Consider the following 21,751-nt stretch of genomic DNA (forward strand, 5'->3'; position numbering starts at 1 on the left):
GTGTTTTAGACACCAATTTCTCTATATTTTGTGCAAAGTTATTCTGTTTCATGTGTCATTGGTTTGCTCTTTCACACAGAGGAAGACTGTTGGTTTTTGTTTCGAGTTGTGTCATTGTGGACTGGGGTACCACAGTGATTTATTTCTTGCTTTGTCTCATACAAAAACCTCACAGAGTTAAAATGGCTGGCACGGCACTGAACGGTTCTTCTGAGGTTGTTCTATCCTCTTAGAGATGTGAAGATTTCCACTGCAGCTTGGCGTTTCATCTCATGGCTATGGATTTTTAACATAGTTTTAGTCAAATATGTCTATTCAGAAGAGAGCCTTTCAATCTTTCTTCTGTATAACACAACCATAATTGCGTCAGGTTTTTGTATTGAGGTTTTTCATTGTGACTGGAGTACCACAGTGATACATTCTTCGTTAGGGACTGTACAACAACTCATAGCACTGTTTAGAAAGAACATCTGTTTTTAAATTGTATTTATAGATTTAAACCAATATCTGACTGAAAGACTGAACGATCACAAGTTTGATTCTCACAATCTTGTTGTTTCTGTTTTGAAGGCTTTTGTTCCAGTCACCTGTTTGTGTCACAATGGAGCAGACATGGGTTTGTCATGAGGACGGTCTGGCAGATGGAATTGTCTTTGAAAGAAAATCAAACTGGATTTTTTCAACAGGCTATATCACATCAAATTTCAGATGAGTCTATAGTATATTTCTTAAGATTTAAGGATACTTTCCATTACCAAAGGATATTGTCAGAGGGCTGAATGAAGTGCAGATCCTCTAACCTTTGGCGATCCCATCCGTCTCACGGTAGAACCAAGTAAGTAAATCCAATTTCAATATTATTATAATGCATTTTTTCAAACCATGCACCTGGTTTTGTGAAAACATGACCTTTGCTTAGTCGGTTGTAGTTAAAAGGGCTCAGTTAGGTCAGTTTGTCAGTCGTAATGCAGATGTAGGGTCAGGAGTGTTTTTGTAAGGGTTACGGTAGCCGTGCAGTTTCAGCTACTGACACTTTAACATTCGGAAAGCCGATAACCCTTACTGTCACACCAAGTAAGTACATCTTTTTAACTATTACAAGCTTTTACACCAACAATTGTGCTGTAGAAAATAGTGGAAAACTCCATTAATTAGGCTCAAACGGTGTCTGTTAGTTGCTTAGTTGGTTGCGCTGCCTTGTTGCGTTCAGCTTGTGAGCGCAGTATGTTAACTTGACATGTTACTCTGGAAAAAATCATTTGTAGTAGAGTAATTATATCTGTTCATAAGACTAGTGATGTTTTGTGCATGAATAGATGATTGCAAGGTTTTGTTCACTACATTATGAGCATAGTTTTGCAAATCCCACACGAGTCATTCCGTGTCAAATTAACCAAATTTTTGAGAAACGTCCCCGGCTCAAATTTCTGATTTTGTTCATATTTTTTCTGTAGAAAGACAAACATAAGTAGTAATGAAAGCCAAAATGTTAAATGTCACAGATGTATACTTTCTAAGTAATCCGCTATTTTGTAGATGGGGTCAGAATGACAATTTTCACTTTGGAGCCAAATTAGAGGGGTGTAAAAATGACTTTAGAAAGATGGCAGCATCGTTATTTTATCTTCACACAGAGATTGATAGGTCTATTAGCTAAATCTGTTTACTTTAGCAATATTTGTTTCATTATATGCTAACGGCAATGGTTCAAAAATGGGAAAAAGCAAAAAGTTTGCATGCTGTAACTCAACAAGTATTAAAGATATCTTAATATCCTTTTAGATTCTGGTTCTTAACAAACTTTTCTTTTGGTATCTTCATTTTAAAGGCTCTCGATGGTTCAAACCCAAAGATATCGTGATCTTAATGCAGCTCCATGAGTAAATTGGTAAATTGTACACATTTTTAGTGGTCAAAAACCAAATGTGGGTCACTTTGCACACAGCTGATACTTTTTTCTTTTAAAGACAAATATCTGAAGAAAAAGTAATGTTAAAACTAGAAATGTATGTCGTGTTTTTCTATCAACTCAGTTGCATAGAACGTACCTGTCTGAGTGCCATAAATATTAATTTTGCAAAGTTTGCATGACTTTAAAAGTATTCAAGGTATCTTAATATCCTTCTAGATTCTCATTCTTAAAAAAAACTTTCCTTTTGAAATCTTAATTTTCAATATAGTTCAGTCCCATATGGGTATCTCAAAGAAGCTCCATGTTCAAATTGTTGAATTTGATCCATTTTCAATGATCAAAAACCAAATGTGGTTCACTTTGCACACAGCTGATTATTTGTTGCATTTAAAGAGGAATGTCTGAAGAATAAATAATGTTTAAACTAGGAATGTATCTTGTTTCCCGCTATCAAAAGAACTGCATAAAACACTCTCAAAAAAACTGCATAAAACAAGTCTCCGAGTACCAAAAATCCACTGAAAATGGTTAAGTTGAGGTACATTTGAGCAAGTTGAGCATAACTTGCTCTTAAAAGTGTATTTATAAGAATCCATATTTGAATCAGTTTTAGGGATATTTGGAAGAAATGCTTCTGCAACTACCAGGAGAGTTCAAATATGCAGTATCGTAACTACATGTTGCTGCATTGACGTCCCTATATCGATGAGATTGAACCATATAGGGCCTTAAAAAAGAACAAAAGTACAACAAGAATCTAAAATGACATTAATATATCTTTAACACTTCTTGAATTAAAATCATGTAAACTACAGAAAAATGTGTTTTTGGTGTTTTGTATTCAGTTGTTTTGATTGAGGGAAACGAGATACATTTCTAATTTCAGTGTTATTTGTTCTCCAGACATTCTTCTTTAAAACACAATAACTATCAGCTGTTTAAAATGACCTACAGTTGGTTCTTGACCATTGAAAATGGATAAAATTCAACTATTTGGACATGGAGTCACAATATCTATGGGACTGAACTATATAGGGCCTTTAAAATTAAGCTTACAAAAGAAACGTTTATTAAGAATGAGAATCTAGAAGGATGTTAAGATATCTTGAATACTTTTAGAGTTACATGCATGCAAACTTTGGAAAAATAATATTTATGGCACTCGGGTTCTGTGTTCTGTGCAATTGAGCTTATAGAAAAAAATGAGATACATTTCTAGTTTTAACATTATTTGTTCTTTAGATTTTCCTCTTTAAAATAAAAAAAAATATCAGCTGTGTGCAAAGTGACCCACATTTGGTTTTTAGCCACTGAAAATGTGTACAATGTAGCCATATGCTCATGGAGCCGCATTAACGTGTCCATATCTATGGGATCGAACCATCGAGGGCCTTTAAAATGAAGATACCAAAAGGAAAGTTTGTTAAGAACCAGAATCTAAAAGGATATTAAGATATCTTTCATACTTCTTGAGTTACAGGCATGCAAACTTGAGGCAAAAATCATTTTTCCCATTTTTGAACTGTCACTGTTGGCATATAATGAAACAAAGATTGTGAAAGTCAACAGATTTTACTAACAGACCTACCAATCTCTGTGAGAAAATAAAATAACGATGCTTTCTAATATCATTTTTACACCCCTCTAATTTGGCTCCAAATCTTAGTTGAAAATTGTCATTTTGACCCCCTTCTACAAAATATTGGATTACTCTGAGAATATACATCTGTGACATTTAATATTTTGGCTTTCATCACTATGTTTGTGTTTCTACAGAAAAGTTTTAATAAAATCAAAAATGGTTTTGGTTGAGTTGACATGGAATGACCCACATGTGAAGAAGGTACGGTATTGCCAAAGGATTGAAAAAATGATGAAAATTGCTTATTTGTCTTTGCTTAGAGGATGTTCCAGATACTCCTCCGGTTTTGTCCATCTTGTCCCCTTTGGACGACAAAGGACAAGATATTTGTTTGGCCGCCGGGTTCTTTCCTCGAGACAAGACTATGATTTTGACTCCAGACGGTAAAGAACTAAAAACCAACAACAATGCAGCCCTGTTCATATCCAGCAAAACCTATTATTATGCTGGATTCAACGGTGATAAAATCCAAAAATGCAAAGTGGATGAAGTAGAAGCAGATCCAACAGCAGATGTCATCACTGTGACAGGTTTGTACTTAAAAAATTAATTAATTAAATTAAATTAAATTAATTAAAGTTTCTCTTTTATTTTATGTGATTTCTTTTTTTTTTTTAATATAAAGAATGATTTGTTTTCTACTTAATTCTTATTCTGTAGAAAAACCTAAAGGTCCGGTTGCACTGTCTTGTCCAACAAAGGATACTAATGCTCCTGCCTCAGAGTTCTTAAACAGCGGTTAGTAATAAAATACATTATGTTATATGCATGCAACATATATATCGTGTATTTGTGAAGTTATCTATCAATGAATATGAATTATGTGATTAATTTTTTGTTTGAATTTTTTTCAGATAAACCAAAAATGAACTCCATGACCCTTCTTGTGACAGGTCTGAGAATTCTGCTGGCTAAATGTGTTGCAGTCAATGTACTGATGTCTGTGAAGGCATTTCTGTTTTAAAATATCAATTCAGCGAATCGAATTTCTTCACTTGATCACATCCTGCCAAACAAACAAATGCGATTATAGTGAGTTACATGTCAGTAATTTTCCATATCTCTGCCTATTAATGTTAAATGGAATGAAAAATACAAATGGTTAGTAACAGTTTAAATATACAGATGTTGACCTTATAAACATTTCTGAATTCAGTGTATTGCTTTGCTGTGTTTTCAGCTTTTGTTGCAGGCCTGTGCAAATTAGAATTTTTAGTTTTTTGTAAATCAACAGTATAATTTTTTCATAGTTGTATCACAGTGTTTAAGACTTTTACATTATCTGATTGTGTTATTGTTTGCTATTTGCTAATGAGGCTCTGATCTTTGCATGTAATATAATCATTTTTTCTTAAAATTAAATAATAAAATGTCTTCATGAAGGAGAAGTTTCATGTGAGTGTGTCTAAACCACAGTTTTAACAGCACACTGGTGCTGTAGACAGACTCTAACCACACTTCTGGATAAAGATCTACTGCTCGCTTCGGGTTCCAAGAATTAATGTGTTTTGCTGCTAGTTTTTTTCCGCTCAGTGCCTCTGATAAAAAGAGAAAAACAGCTGTAAAACGTCTTGCATCTACAGCTTCTGGGGGCATTTTAATTAATTACTTAACTTTATTTCTTAACTTGATTTAAAAAAAAAAATGTCATAATTGTTTGTCAAACCACTTTTTTTTAATGATGACACACTACCGTTCAAAAGTTTTAGACTGATACGATTTTTAAAAGTTTTTAAAAGAAGTCTTTTCTGCTCAAAAGGCTGCATTTATTGGATCAAAAATACAGCAAAAATTGTGAACTATTTTTACAATGTAAAATAACTGTTTTCTATTTGAATATCTTTTAAAATGTAATTTATTCCTGTGATGCAAAGCTGAATTTTCAGCATCATTACTCCAGTCTTCAGAGTCACATGATCCTTCAGACATCATTCTGATATGCTGATCTGCTGCTCAAGAAACATTTATTATTATTATCAATGTTGAAAAGAACAACTTTTGTAACCTTATAAATGTCTTTACTGTCACTTCTGATCAATTTAATGCATCCTTGCCAAATAAAAGTATTAATTTCTTTAATTTCTTTCTAAAATAAAAATCTTACTGACCCCAAACTTTTGAACAATAGAGTATGATAGAAAACATTTCTATTTCAGAGAAATACTAAACTTTCTATTCATCAAATTATTCTGATGTTCACAACTATTTTCAACATTGATAATATTAATAAATGTTTTTTGAGAAGCAAATCATCATATTAGAATGATTTCTGAAGGATCATGTGACACTGAAGACTGGAGTAATGATGCTGAAAATTCAGCTTTGCATCACAGGAATACATTACATTTTAAAATATATTCAAATAGAAAACAGTTATTTTAAATTGTAAAAATATTTCACAATATTGCCGTATGTTGGATCAAATAAAAGTAGCCTTGGTTAGCATAAGAGACTACTTTTAAAAACATTAAAAAAATCTTACTGATCTAAAACTTTGGAAGTGTGAAGTTGCTAGTCTCTTCAAAGCGGATTTTGTTTTGTTGTATTTACAAATCTATTTATGAATTATTAATTAATGTATATTAAGTAAGATGTTCTCTCATTTCATTGACATACTGAGCCTCATGAAATAAATCGTGTACTGCCCTCTTGTGGCCTACAGTGGGATTTTGCATGTCTCATGATTTTTGTCTTAACAGGCAGACTTGAGTGACCCCTAGTGGCCGCCTGAGCTTCGGTACCATAAGTAATTCCGCATATTCCACGTTTATTTGCTTGAGTGTGAACACATAAAAGTTGTTTGGCTTGAGGAGATAAATGGTTCGTGTCCGGCCTGGCTCATGTCCCGATTTCCATTCGACTTTACCCACTATAAGAGGACTCGCAATATAAAATGTGCATTTGCTTGATGCTCTATCCAAAACAAAGAGGCAAGAGTTTTGGTTACAGCAGAAGAGTTCATTTAGAGCTTGTTAACATTCAGTTTTAATATGCGTTGACAAAACAAAACCGAGTAAAGAGAAGACAAATGTTATTAACCTATTTAACACACTGCTCCTGTAGGTTGACAGGAACGCACAACAATAAATAGGCCATGTGTCACGGTAAATCTAGGCCAGTAGAACACTGATGTCTATATGAAGAGGTGAGTTACCATATATTCCTCATGATTTGAATGGTTTCTTCACCTAGTCTAAAATGTTCTGTTGGGCAGGTGTTTCTTTAACTCTCTGGTTTGGAATGATGTTTTAGCAACGTTTGAGAAGTGCAGCTAAACTCACATATTCAAAACACTGTATCTTACACAGGAAGTGCAGGAATATCACAGGATCTGATGTAAATTGGGAGTAGTGACACTAAGGTAAGGATTTAAACTGCTACAAAATTAAAAATGTATTGAATTTGTTTCACAACCACAGTAAAATATGTTTACATGTATTAGAGAGGTTGCTGCATCACAGTCACTGATATTCTCATAGATGTGAATGATTTGCTATGGCTGCTAAAGACTCTTGGCTTCATTATAATGTGTTTCGTGGCAAATTTAAGACAAATAGTAAAAAATCCTTCCATTCTGTTTTCAAAATTCGAAAATATTTGTTTGATATGCATTTGATAATGCTAAAATTGAGCATTTTAAGATATTATCATTGATCCTGAGAGTTTGGTAAATGATAATGTGAAGATATCCCATTTAAATGCATCTTCTTTATCTCTATATTGTAGGAAGAGGTTTTATGTATGGGAGTGCAACACTGTGGTCGTCTGGTTCGGGCTTCAAATTCATTATAGGATCTGGAACAAAGTTAATTGTTCACTCCAGTGAGTAATATTATTTTTTATATATCTTTTGTTGCTTTTATAGCAGGAAAAGTATGGCTTTTAATTATTATTATTATTATTATTATTATTATTTTAATCAAAGGGTAGTGGGATGAGTGCAACATTTTCATATCATTATCACTTGTGATAATTCACAGTTTAAAAATGAAATGTTTTGTAATTTATCCATCTTAGTTAGCACATAAAATTACTGATCAGTTGAGGGTGTTTGCACTGAAGGATATTTGACATGGTGTGTAGTGCTGTGTGAATGATCAGGGATTCAATAAGATCATTTTTGGCACCGGTACAAAACTTATAGTGGAATCAGGTGAGATTTATAATTCTTTATGGCTTTTAAGTCTTCTGTAATGCAAAAAAGTGAGCATTTCTCTATTTATATACTGATAAATACAGATTCACTCCTTAATACTTATTTAAAACCAGTTACCTCTCCTCTGAAAGTATGAAGAAGATAAAGTACAAACTGCATTCTGTGTGCATGTGATTGTATATTAGTCACACATGCAGTGTTTGACAACGTAATGACTAATATAGTACATAATGAATGTGGTTCTTTATTTTATAAAAATAGTTTGAATGGCAACAATCAAAGGGAAATGGCTAGAAAATATCTCTGAAAACGTAACATGAATTATAACACATTATCAGAGCTTAAATGAGATAAAGTGATTCTCGTTGTGTTGAGGAGTTTTTGTTAAGCAGTGTAGCTCTGTGAGAATGCTATAGGGGTTAACCAGGTCACATTTGGTCAGGGCACCAGACTCTTTGTGGAACCAAGTAAGTTCTATTTATTTGTCTAACAATTAATTTGGTAACACTTTACAATAAGGTTCCATTTGTTAGCATTAGTTGAACTAACATGTATTGTTAGTTAATTAACTAATTGGACCTTATTATAAAGTGTTACTGGTCACTGAATTGAAATATGTAGGGTTAAAAATGAACATTGGTTGCAGGTCTCATTTAGTGGTTTGCATCTAAATAGCAATCTGTTTAACTGTAAAAATAAAGTCTTAGTATATTTTTGATGTTGCATTTTCATTAAAAGATCCAACTGCATAGCTGTTATATTTGAAAGACTAGTATTCGGTTACTTTTCTTTGAGCTAAATCCAATTTCAGTGTACTTTAAACTTCAATTAAATGTCATGCATTGCTCACTTAAGAAAACATGCATTTTTTATTGTTGAAATATTTTAAAACACATCCATCTTCAAAATATAGGCCTACTGTTCGTTGGGTTTCTGTTATGGTGTGTAACTTTGTGTGACTAGAGGGAACGACAAGCTTACTTTTGCAAGTGGCATGAAACTAATTGTAGAATCAAGTAAGTTTCTACTCTCTCTAATCTTAAAATTATTAGAAATGTGCCTTTTAAACACTAAATAATCAGTTTGCAAAAAGTATAGTAAAATCCAACATGTATTTTGCATATGGTTTAGAGATGCTTGTTTTTGACACACTTCTTCAAAACATACATAAATTGGTCTTTATTTTTGAACATTTACATAAAAGTTAGGAACTTAATTTATCCTACAAGCATTCTTATTGGCACTGCTGGGCTTTTTTCTGGAGTTAAAACATTATATTTGTAACATAAAACATGGCAACTTTTCTTGAACAAACAAATATTACCAATAAATGTAAACATATTAATGCACATTGCAGTCTCTTCTGATAGGCAGCATGTGGTTGTAGAGATTGCTTCTCATGCATAGGTTAATGTATGGATGTGTAGCCATGTGTGAATACTGGCAGCCTTGGAAAGATCATTTTTGGTCAAGGAACCAAACTTTTCATTCATGCAAGTAAGTTTGCACTTCAATAATTGCAAAATCTTCAGAGTTGTGTGTATTTTTTTTTTTTTTTTTTTTGCATTAACTCTTAAGAGAGTTCTGTGAGTTTGGCAGTAGTATTGATCTAGTAACTGGGCTAGTAATCCAAATGTTGAAGGTTCAAACTATATAAAAGGCGGCTGATAAACTGGAGGGTTGCTGAAAGTCCTAGAGAAATTGCTCTGAAGAGTCTGTCTGTATGAGTCCACTGGAAAACACTTTGATTGAGATATAAAAATTCTGTTAATCTTTTTTATATTCACTTTAAACATGCCCAGTTATGAAAGACTTAGATGATATTACACATAGGTTTAAATATATGCTTTGGAAACTAAACGTTGATTCATTACATGCATAATAAGAAAATGCTGTGAAAATAAATAATAGTAATTCTAAAAAGTGTATATAAATTAAAACTGATCCATAGTTGTGTTGGGTGAACAGTAGCAGTAAGTGTTTGGCAGTATTTGGTATGGAGTGTCTCTTTGTGTGACTACTAGTGTAAACAAAATCATTTTTGGGAAAGGAACAAAGCTGCTAATTCAATCCAGTAAGTAACATAACTATATCATGTTTGATAATGGAATCTAAAATCTGTAATCTTCTCAATTGTTAAATTCCTGAGCAATGTACTACTACATGACACATAGTCATACAAAGATACATAGTCAAATTATTCATTTTAAATTCTAAAAACAAAGGTAGGTGCATTTCTGCATTGGTTTAGTTTCTATCATTTATTGTAGAGTGGAAATGGTTATTGTAGTGGGGAAGTCTACTGTGTGAATGTTGGTGCTGGCAATAAGCTGATTTTTGGTCAAGGGACCAATCTCATCATTCAGTCAAGTAAGTAAGAGTATGTCAGTTACAGAAACTAATTAAACAGATTAAATGCGATGCACTAAAAGAATTTTTACCAAGGCCATTATCATGTGCTACGACTTTTTTAAATGTTTGGTTTTACGCTTTTGCAATATCTTTGAATCATTCGAGCACTGAATATAACTGTATCCAGTGAGAGAATCACAATGAGGTTTATGGACGTGTAATTGTGTGAATACGGCTAGGGTTAAGGTCATATTTAGGAGCGGGACAAAGATTGTTCTTTAGAAAAGTTTCCTATTTGGTCAGAGGATTTTTTCCCCCTCTCTCTAGTGGATGGTCATTTCAAATTCTTTCTTTTGGACTCATGGACTGTAGACTGTAGTTGGATCAGAGCATGTGATGTTACAAGAACATCAAATGTATGGAAAACAAATCAGGTCACCTTTATTTCTAAAGCACTTTTATATATCAGTTTGATCGGTTTTCATCAAAGTTCACCAATTCTGAAATGAGATGTAAAATATTTCCTTACACACACTGATTTAAAAATTGAAAGTTTAGATCTTTCTGCAGTGATTGAGTATTTGACACAGGCTGTAGTGCTGTGTGGATGCAAATACTAACAAGATGTTCTTTGGCAGTGGAACAAAACTCGTAGTTGAATCAGGCAAGTATTTGTGTAATTATGTTCATATTGTATCATTTGATTTAGTGATGGGTTGTTACAGGCAAGCTAAAGCCATAATGATTTTTATCTCATTATATCTTTGGCATTTAAATTGCATTTGTTTTATGGTAGAGTATGATCATCCAATGCATAATTGATGTGAATAGATTGGAGTCTTTTTAAAAAGTTGGTTTAGTTGTGTGTGGTAGTTCAGAATGATAGATCAAAAAAGGTTCACTGTCCCCAAGTAATTTTGCTGGGAAAATTACATGAAATCATTGTGAAAAATGCAACACATTTACTGTAGCCATTTATTTTGCTTAAGTTTAGTGTCTGAGAACTATAATGGGGAAAATATATAGTGTTTTGCACTGTGTGAATGCTGGAGGTGGATATAACAAACTGATCTTTGGGTCGGGCACAACTTTACACATTCAGTTAAGTAAGTAACAACACATCTCTTTAAGAAAGTACATTTAGGATGTTTTTCCATTGACTTACACATCTAAAACAACAGCAAAAAACAAGGAAATTAAGTTGCATTAGTGTTATTTTAATCATAATCAGTAAACACCCGAAGTTGAAAATGAATGTCGTAAATATAGGTACACCATTATTTTGTTCATTGTGAAAAATTATACAACCCAATAATATCTTTAAGGAAGCGTGTAGACAATATGCAAAAACAAATGTTAAATGCACTTACAGAAATTAAATTAATTTGCTTAAAAGTAATTCGTCAGTAGTTATTGTCGGGTATTTATATTTGTGCATCTTCGCTTTATGTTGATGCCATGAAAGTTGGCATGTATTTGTTAGAGCACAAAGCGCTGTGTGTCTAGTAGTGGGGGAACATGGAAGGTTATTTTTGGAAAAGGAACAAAACTCATAATAAATTCAGGTATGTATAAATCTTAAATATAATTACACAAAGATACCCAGTCTCATCACACATATAGACAGTAATGCAATGTAAAAAGCATGCCTAAAATGCCCAGTTGAATCCAAATAAGGATTAATTTATATTGATATTGCCAAAGGTTGATTTCAATGCCTCTACATTTGTGTTACTAAAGCAAACAAACTTTTGTTCCTCAAAAAAAAAAAAAAAAAAAACATCCAATTGAAAATCCAGCTCACTGGATTCATTTATTCAGCTTCAGTAATAGTAGATAGAGCAATGGACAGGTGAAGTTGTATTCTCTAATTGCATCTTTAGATATTTCTAAATGTGATGAGAGGGTATTTGGTATAGGCTGTAGCTCTGTGTGAATACAGGAAATTATAAGATTATATTTGGTGGCGGAACAAAACTCATTGTTGAACCAGGCAAGTATTTGTTTTTTGAAAGTTGCAAACCGTTCAAAAAGCTTTGCTTTATATACCAGGTATATGTTTTGATTTAGTCACGTTCAATGGGTTTTCTCATTTAAATCACTTTTTAATGCAGCACATGCATTGCAATTAAATAAATAGAGGGATAAATTGAAAACGGGTGAAAGCATGATCCCTGCTGGCCTTTGTTACATACCAAATCATTAGGTTCATTTATTTGTAAAATCATTCATGAACTGTTGGGTGCGTTTTTACAGTATTTATGAAGAGTGTATTTGTGAGAGAGCAGGGAGTTATTGCTAAAGACAAAATTGGTGTGTGACTAGTGGAGACTTGAAAGTCTATTTCGGCTCTGGAACTAAACTAACAGTTGGAACCAGTAAGTAGATTTGCATACATTCCTAATTTACTAGTTTCACTAGTATTTTTTTTATAGAGCAATACATATGTTGCAGAACATATTTCAACAAACTTAGTGTGTCAGTGTGATGAGTTTTATGCAGAAATATAGTGCTTAATACCTAGCACAAGTGAAAAATGGTTGTTGTTTTTAGCTTGTTTTTTTATGATATATGAGCTGATAGTCATAAGGTTTTTGATTTGTGGTCTGACATTGTGTGAATACTGGAGTTGGAGGAAAGGTGTTCTTTGGAACAGGCACAAAACTGATAATCCAAAGCAGTAAGTTCATAAGGATCAGTGATGCTTACATTGAATTGTTTTATTTTACATTTCTTAGATAATCAAGTGGGTTTTAATTAAAATGCAGTTAGACATTAATAAGACACTTAATGTGCCATCTCATTTTGTGTGACTACAAGTACACTAAAGACTATCTTTGGGACAGGCACTAAATTCACAGTCAGTGCCAGTAAGTTGGCCATGTTTACTTTAATTACTTTAATTAAATAAAGTTTATTCCATGCTGATGTAGTCTTCAGGAGAAACTAACGCACATTAGGAAACCTGTTTTAATAACCTGATCATTCTATAGTTAATTTCTATATGTTTCTAGACAATTCTGTTTTGAAGCTGGTGTTTGCCTTCACTTAAACATTCAGCATGTTTTTGTGTAGCTGTATAACTGTGTGTGACTTCTTCTGGAGCACAGAAATTAATATTTGGAACAGGCACAAAGCTCACTGTAAATACAGGTAAATAATTTCTATTTGCTCTTTAGATCACATCTCTTAAATACGCAAGCTAACATGCAAACAAGATTAATCTTGTATCCTCTTGTACTATTATTAATAGTGCATTTATTTTAATATTGGAGGTGCATTTTAGGTAAAGCATGTGAGAAAACAGTAAATTTAGTAATGTATTTAAATAATGCTAAGCATAATTGTGAATGTTTAAATAAGGAACATGTTAATGTCGAGTTTGTAGTGCTGACTTACAGTAAAGCGCTCAGATAGTGTGCTATAATGAGTTATAGTTATGACGCTTCACATTGTGTGACTGATGGATATGGAAAACTGATCTTTGGTTCTGGCACAAAATTACACGTTAGTACAAGTGAGTATGCAGAATCAGATATATTCTACTGTTACCAACTTTCCTACATTGACCTATAAAATGGACAATAGGAGATAAATGAGAGTATTTTCACATGAAGCCATGTGATTGTGGAAAAGGAATTTATCAAATACGACTTGTCATAAAACTCAAAAATTGTCTGACTTTAGATTCTTTAATATGTGAAAGCAGCTTAATCAAACAGCAGATTTGTGACTTGTGTTGAAGGTTTTGGTTGTGTGTTGTCATGTTGTGTGACTACTGGAGGAGGTTATAAGTTGATCTTTGGGTCAGGCACAAAGTTGATAATTGACACAAGTAAGTTTATTTATTTCAGCAGTGCTTTAAAAATTGCGTGACTTACATTCTTATTCTTTTTATCATATTTGCTTATAAAGCTATTGTTAGTTTTGTAGATTGTCTTTTGTCTTGGATGTCAAACATTTTAAAATATACTGTAATCTGTTTTAAATCAGGGGAAAGATGCTAAACACTTCACTTTAGTGCATTTTTCCACTGACCAAAGTTGATCCATGAAAAAGTGTTGCCAGTAAATACGCTGTAAAAAAAAAAAAAAAAAATCCCGTTAAATTTACGGTAAAATATTATGGTAATGTTTTTTTTTTTTTTTTTTACAACTTATAACTGTATAGTTCTACCTATTTTAACTACCAAAATAGTTAAATTACCGTAAAATGTAATCACGAGAATAGTAATTGATAGTTTCTACTTGCAAAAAGCATCAATTTGACAGTATTTTAAAGTTAAATTACATGTAATGTGATGTTAAACCATTTAAAAATTTCACCATATATGGTAAGGTAAGTTATAGTTAGACATTTTTACTATAGCATTTTTACAGTATTTTACTGTAATTTAAAAAAAAAAATGTATACAGTGTTGTTTATTGGAAATTTTATTCATCATTGTCCATATCCTCACTGTTATTAAATACAAAGGTAAATTTGCAAAATCTTAGCATTTAGTTTGGATTCACTTTTTCATTGGTTTGACTGTAGAAAGTTATTGTGATGGTAAACTGCATTGTGTGACTTCATCTGGACTCTATCAAATCTATTTTGGCTCTGGAACCAAACTGATAGTTGAAACAAGTAAGTGTTTATAGAGAAGTAGAAAAATCACAAACCATTTCTAGATCCAGATCATGATATAATTGTGAAATTGCTGTAATTTAGTCCCATTGCCACTTTATTTTTTCCAAGTTTAATACGTTTATCAAAATGCTTTTGATTAGCAATGATTAGTTCTCACTTTGACATGAATAAGTTGGCATGTGCTGATTTTAGTTCTTCAGGACAGTTTTTGTTCAGTGATCTGGTACTGTGTGACTACTGGAGGTGGAGGCTACAAGATTTTCTTTGGGACAGGCACAAAGTTAATAGTTGAAAAAAGTAAGTTTGTTTATATTGGATTATCAGTGCCGCTTTAAGGTGTGCAGAATTCTTCATTGAGATATGGCTTTTCAAGAAAAGCAATGATTCTATGACTTTTCATTTTATTGAAAAGGTTAGGTTAGTACTTTTGACAAACTGTAGGCATCGGACACTATTGGTAGTAAACCCTGTCTTACAAGATAACTATTGGAAAATTTGAGATTTTTAAGCTTTAATAGTAATACTTTTACAATAATGTTAAATTTGTTAACATTCATTGAAATGAAATGTTAAAAATGTATTAGTATATGTAGAAATTAACATTAATCTAGGTTGAATCTTACTGTAAAATGTTGCCGCTTATCTTAAGTAATAGCATAGTGGAGGTTTCTGTAGAGGCAAAATATAGTGTGTGACTCAATCTGGAGGCATGAAAATCTTTTTTGGCTCTGGAACCAAACTGACCGTTGAAAGTAGTAAGTGTTTTGCCAACATAGAAATTACACACATTCTATAGTATAAAAATGCATTCTTCCGTATGCAAGTGAGCTGGAAATTAAACACACACAAAAAGAGTTTATAGTATATATATAGTATATAACTTGGGTTATAGCATAAAAGGAACAATCCATTTGTAGGCAATATATGCATAAAGTCATATTAAGTGATATTTTGGTCAGATGTAATTGGAGTTTAAATAGAATTGTCTTTACAGAACACACCGTATAGTAATTATGTGTGTTTGACAGAGTTTAAACTATGAATATAGATTTGTGTTGCATGTGACAAGGGATTTTGATGTGTGCTGTGGCATTGTGTGAATACTGGAGTTGCAGGAAAGCTTATTTTTGGGAGAGGCACAAAATTAACAGTTGATTCAAGTAAGTTCATTATGTTTAACGCTCCTCACATCGACATGAACGCTTTATCTGGTATCTCTTAGATTATGTGAAAATAGCAGCAATAGTTAAAACTAAGGCAACTGTGTTGAGAAGAAAGTGTTTTTTCATCAATCATCGTCTTTTGCCATTTAGAAAGAACTAAAGAACACTTTCTGCTTGATTACATGCAAATGTCGTATTTGAGTATAATTAGTGCAAATCAACTTTCCTGGTTATCGTTTGAAACAAAGTGGAAACTGTACATTCAATTCACAACATTTAAGGCACATCAAAGTTGTTTGGGAATAGATTTAAATGAATAAAACTCTTGACTATAGCATCGCTGGAAAATCTATATCAGGTTAAAATGATTTAAAACATACTTATTTTATTCAGCTGAAATGCATTAAGCAGTATTAATAACATGTAGCCATTACACAGAGAAGTTTAACCGAGCGATGGAGCGCACTTTGGCTGTCTCAGTAGTTTTTGCTGTTTGGTTTTGTAGTGTGTGAATACAGGTGGACTCAATAAGCTTATATTTGGGACAGGCACAAAGCTGTTCGTTGAAACAAGTAAGTTAATTATAATCACCATTATGTCGAATACACCAAATTCTAGACATTGTTGATACTGTCCCAGTTTTGATCAATTAAGAGAGACCTTGGTTTTGGGAAAAGCTGTTTGTTAATAGTGTAAATGTTTGAGTATTTTATAGGCAAACTTGGTAACACTTTAAAATAAGGTTCATTAGTTAAACATTAGTTCATGTATTAACTAACATGAAGTAATCTTGAGCAATACATTTGTTACTGTATTTATGAATCTTTGTAACATAAGATAATGAAAATACAGTTGTTCATTGTTCATGTTAGTTCACAGTGCATTATCTAATGTTAACAAGATTTTAATAATGTATTAGTAAATGTTGAAATGAATATTAACAAAGATTAATAAATGCTGTAGAAGTGAAGTTCATTATTAGTACATGTTAACTAATGTAGTTAACTAATGAATCTTATTGTAAAGTGTTACCGCAAACTCTTGTTTTTGTGTGACTGTTTAACTGTGTGTGTCTGGTAATGCACAGAAACTAATATTTGGGAAAGGCACAAAACTCACTGTAAATGCAGGTAAAATTGATTTAATTTTGCACTTCTTTATGATTCACATCTTTTATGTTCTCAAGAGAGCGTAGGTATAAGTATATATGGTAACACTTTACAATATGATCAATTTGTTAACATTAGTTATTAATGCATCATGAACTAAGAACACTATTTACAGTACTTATTAATCTAGGTTAATGTTAATTTAAAAAAAAAACTATTGTTCATTTTTTAATTCATGTTTGTTCACAATACATGTTAATTTATGCAGTTGTATGTTAAAACATGTATAAAGGGTAACACTTTAGTATAGGGAACACATTTAAACTATTAACTATGACTCAATAAACTCCTAATTTACTGCTTATTAATAGTTAGTAAGGTAGTTGTTTAGTGGTATTGGGTAGGATTAAGAATGTAGAATAAGGTCATGCAGAATAAGGCATTAATATGTGATTAATAAATACTAATAAATAGTCAATATTCTAGTAATATGCATGCTAATAAGCAACTAGTTAAGACCCTAAAATAAAGTGTTACTGTATAAATTAATATTAACCTAACAAAAGTATTGTTCATTGTTAGTTCATGATGACTAATGCATTAGCTAATGTTAATAATTGCATAATAAGATGTACTTGCATACACATACTTTTACCGAACAACTTTACAACACGCATCTTGCAGCATGTTTTTGTGTAGCTATATCACATTGTGTGACTCAGACAGGATTGAACAAAGTGATATTTGGGAAAGGCACAGAGCTCACTGTAAATGCAGGTAAAAACTAAGTTTTATAACTCTTATACATTCTTAAAAAAACAAGGACATAAGAATAAACATGCATATTCCCACATATAATAGATATTATACATTTCAAGGGTAAATTTTTCAGTCAAAATCATTACATATCAGGTATCCAGGTCATGATATAAAGTTATTTTTTATACATTATACATGTTTTATACATGTTCAATAAGTATATTTGACTATGTAGTTCACAAAAGAAATTAATACACACATGTATAAAGTATGCCAACAAAATAGTGCATATACCTGGACAGCATTTACTTTAAAATACTGGATAATTTAATCAGATTATCCTTTGTGAAGTGAAAACCAATCATGAAAGATTGATTGAGCCATTCAGGCCAGATAGTTTTTGTTTGGTGGTCTTACATTGTGTGACTTACGGAGGTGGAGGCAATAAGATTATCTTTGGCACAGGCACAACGTTGATTGTTGAAACAAGTAAGTTCATGATTATTATTCCGTATTGTGCACTGAATTCATTGTATATGATTTCGTCCCTCTATAATTGTCATCGATCTGCGGGGGGGAAAGTATTGCTTAAGTTAACCTCTTGTCAGATGTCAAAGTTAATCCAGATGGCCATGTTTCGGGATGGATATTAGTGACATTTTACTCATTACGCTATCATTAAGAGATGGTACGGCAATGAGCTGAATATGAAGAAAAAAAAAATAGATCATGAATGGGAAGCATATTCGACACAATATAAAAAGAAAGTTTTGTTAGGGCAGACACTGTATAATGGATTTTTAAACAATACTACAGCATAATTAATTTTGACTTTAGACCCAATGGGAATGTTGGATCTTACGGACAGAAATGCACTAAGCAAAATACTACAGTACTCTGTCATTTTTGCACAACACATTGCAATTAAATGTTATAATATGATTTACATTCAGATTGTTTGTCAGTAAAACATCTATTTTATTATCAGAGGCTGAGTTTCATCTACAGGTATCTCTATAGTTTTTGCTGTTTGGTTTTGTAGTGTGTGACTGGAAGTGGTGGATTCAATAAGATTATATTTGGAACAGGCACAAATCTGATTATTGAAACAAGTAAGTTAATTATTACTCAGTATACACCAAAATATCACTAACATGACATTGTTTTATGAAACGCCTCGTTTTTTTCTTCAATGGGATAAAACATAATTAAATTATAGCACAATATCTGTTAGCATGAGAGCAGCTTTAAAGCCTAAACTAATCATTTTTGTACTGGAGCTCTATATTTTTGTATTAAAATCTGTATTGAATTTGTGTTTCCCTTAAGCAGCAAGTTTTTGTGTAGTTATATAACTATGTGTGACTGACACTGGAGTAAGGAAATTAATATTTGGGAAAGGCACAAGGCTCTTTGTAAATTCAGGTAAAACTCTTTCCTGCTGTTTTCCGTTTAAAAAGACTTACAGTATAGTGAACATAGAAGTAGATAAAGGTTGAATTACAATATGGAATTAGACATTTTAATTATAATTGAGTAGAATAAGAGGATTTTTTTAGTAAATCAGTGTAAAGACAAACATTCTCAGCGTCTAACATTTGTATATATGTGTAACCATATGTGTATAATAGTAACCAGTTAGAGTTATGACGTTTGGTACTGTGTGAATGATGGAAGTGGATATGGAAAGCTGATCTTTGGTTCTGGCACAAAATTATATGTTAATGCAAGTAAGTACACAGAATCCCACATATTTGATTTTTTATTTTTTTATGTTATTGCTATTGTTGTTATCTGTACATAAAAATAAGAAGCAACAGTAAAATATAGTTCCAAAAAATAGAATGTGTCAGATATATAATAGCAGGAGATAAAACTTTATTTTTAAATTAAACTTTAAAATACGTGAAAGCAGATTCATAAAAGCAGAGCGGTGATAAACGTGTTTGAAGGTTTTGGTTGTGTGTTGTTATGTTGTGTGAATAGAGCTGGAAACAAGATTATCTTTGGGACGGGTACAAACCTGATAATCGAAACGAGTAAGTTTATTAATGCTAGTAGTGTTCTCAGGTATATTCATTTATATTCGCTGTGTATTATTACGAGCTATTATTTGCTTTTTAGTACCTGGCCATTCAAAACTTTTAAAAACAAAATCTTTCCAGTATGCAGTAAAGTTGAGCTTTGATATAAACAGCAATTCCAGTGGTCATTCTTATTGGGAAATCCTTCACATTTCAGTCCATTATGATCCTTATAGCTTTATATTATTGCTTAGTTAAAGAGTAATTTATTATATAATACATTGAAATCACTTTTTATTAAAAACAAATCTGCGTTTTCAGGAGTAAGTTATTGGTGTAACACCTTCTAATAAGGTTTAATTTGTTAACATTAGTTAACTACATTAGTTAACATCAACCAACATTGAACAATACTTCTACTGCATTGATTAATCTTAGTTAATGTTAATTTACTTATACATCTTTAAAATCAAAAGTTATATCTGTTAACATTAGTTAATGCACTGTGAACTAACATGCCAATAAAGAAATATAAAGAAAACAAAATACTGCTAATTGATAATAAATTTTAGCTAATGCATTAACTAACATAACAAATGAGACGATATTGTAAAGTGTTCCTGTTATTGGTTTGGTAAACTGCATTGTGTGACTTCATCTGGTTTCGGGCAAATTTATTTTGGCTCTGGAACCAAACTGAATGTTCAAACAAGTAAGTGATTTGGAGGCTAGTAAAAACATTGGTGATACTTCAGTATGGGGAACAATTCTCACTTTTAACTAGTTGCTTATTAGCTTGCATATTGGCTGTTTATTAGTACTTTCAAAGCACATGTTAATGCCTTATTCAGCATGATCATATTCTACATCCCTTAATCCTACCCAATACCTATACTTAAATGCTACAAAAACTACCTTACTAACTATAAATAAGCAGTAAATTAGGAGTTTATTAAGGGAAAAGTCATAGTTAATAGTGAATATGTGATCCCCATACTAAAGTGTTACCAAAACATTTATGTATTTATTACATATCAGCAATGCATATTAAGATAAAATGTAATAATTCAATCATATGTAGTCTTTAAGAGAAATGAATGAATATTTAACCACACATTTAAAATCCTAAAATGGTCCATTAGTATTGTGCTTTTATACCAAGTGTCATTTACTACCAGGCTTTGTAATGCATATTTAATTCCCTTTATCATCGACAAGTTGTCACATTAATCATTGACTGCCTGAGAAAGTCTTTCAGGTAGTTTTTGCTTAGTGGTATTATGTTGTGTGACTTCTGGAAGTGGAGCTTACAAGCTTTTCTTTGGGAAAGGCACAAAGTTGATAGTTGAAACAAGTAAGTGTTTTCGAGGCTAGTAAAGACATATAAAAACACTTTTTTAATCGTATGTATGGAATGCATATCAATTGACAAATGTAATAAGTTAAACGAAACTGATGCATATTTAGTCACATATATACCAGACCAAAATGGTTATTTACACATGTAGTTTACTAATGCTCATCCATTGCTGTGCTTTACTTTATAATTACAACTTGTCATATTAATCTTTAAGATTCACTGAGGAGAATTAATTTTCACATCAGTAGTTTTTGCTTAGTGGTCTTACATTGTGTGACTTCTGGAAGTGGAAATTTCAAGCTTATCTTTGGGAAAGGCACAAAGTTGATAGTTGAAACAAGTAAGTGCTTTTGAGACTAGTAAAGATGTATAAAACAGGAATGCATGTCAATAAGTGAAAGAAAACTGATGCATATTTAGTCACAAGTATACCAGAGCAGTGTAATTTACTAATGACCATTTATTAGGCTACTGAACTTTAAAATGCATATTTAATACACCTTATAACTACAAGTTGTCATATTAATCATTAAGATTCATTACGGAGAATTAAGTTTCAGGTTAGGTAGTTTTTGCTTAGTGGTCTTACATTGTGTGACTTCTGGAAGTGGACTTAACAAGCTTATCTTTGGGAAAGGCACA

The 21,751-nt window shown here is 32.0% G+C and overlaps 1 protein-coding gene and 1 long non-coding RNA gene across 3 annotated transcripts; both read left to right on the plus strand.

Moving 5' to 3' along the window:
* Window positions 1–298: 298 nt before the first annotated feature.
* LOC125251567 lies at window positions 299–4,936 on the plus strand. Of its 2 annotated transcripts, none has more exons than XM_048164604.1 (4): window positions 299–835; window positions 3,815–4,084; window positions 4,215–4,292; window positions 4,409–4,936. In XM_048164604.1, the coding sequence occupies exons 2-4, from the start codon at window positions 3,919–3,921 to the stop codon at window positions 4,516–4,518; spliced, it is 354 nt and encodes a 117-aa protein (XP_048020561.1). In that variant the 5' UTR covers window positions 299–835; window positions 3,815–3,918; the 3' UTR covers window positions 4,519–4,936. The 2 variants fall into 2 exon arrangements, with proteins under 2 accessions (XP_048020561.1, XP_048020562.1); XM_048164605.1 differs by lacking the exon at window positions 299–835 and adding an exon at window positions 902–1,074.
* Window positions 4,937–5,948: 1,012 nt separating this feature from the next.
* On the plus strand, window positions 5,949–7,374 carry LOC125251633. The gene is made up of 3 exons (XR_007181050.1): window positions 5,949–6,699; window positions 6,863–6,915; window positions 7,281–7,374. It is a non-coding gene; the product is annotated as an uncharacterized LOC125251633 (long non-coding RNA).
* The last annotated feature ends 14,377 nt before the right edge of the window (window positions 7,375–21,751 follow it).

Source organism: Megalobrama amblycephala, linkage group LG17 (genome assembly GCF_018812025.1).
Source record: "Megalobrama amblycephala isolate DHTTF-2021 linkage group LG17, ASM1881202v1, whole genome shotgun sequence".
NCBI classification, from domain to species: Eukaryota; Metazoa; Chordata; class Actinopteri; order Cypriniformes; family Xenocyprididae; genus Megalobrama; species Megalobrama amblycephala.

Bases quoted from the DNA above. Each gene is read 5' to 3' on its own strand.
- LOC125251567 (XM_048164604.1), top strand. From the start codon at position 3,919: ATGATTTTGACTCCAGACGGTAAAGAACTAAAAACCAACAACAATGCA. The intron at 4,085-4,214 runs GTTTGTACTTAA...CTTATTCTGTAG, and splicing joins AGATGTCATCACTGTGACAG to AAAAACCTAAAGGTCCGGTT. The intron at 4,293-4,408 runs GTTAGTAATAAA...AATTTTTTTCAG, and splicing joins CTCAGAGTTCTTAAACAGCG to ATAAACCAAAAATGAACTCC.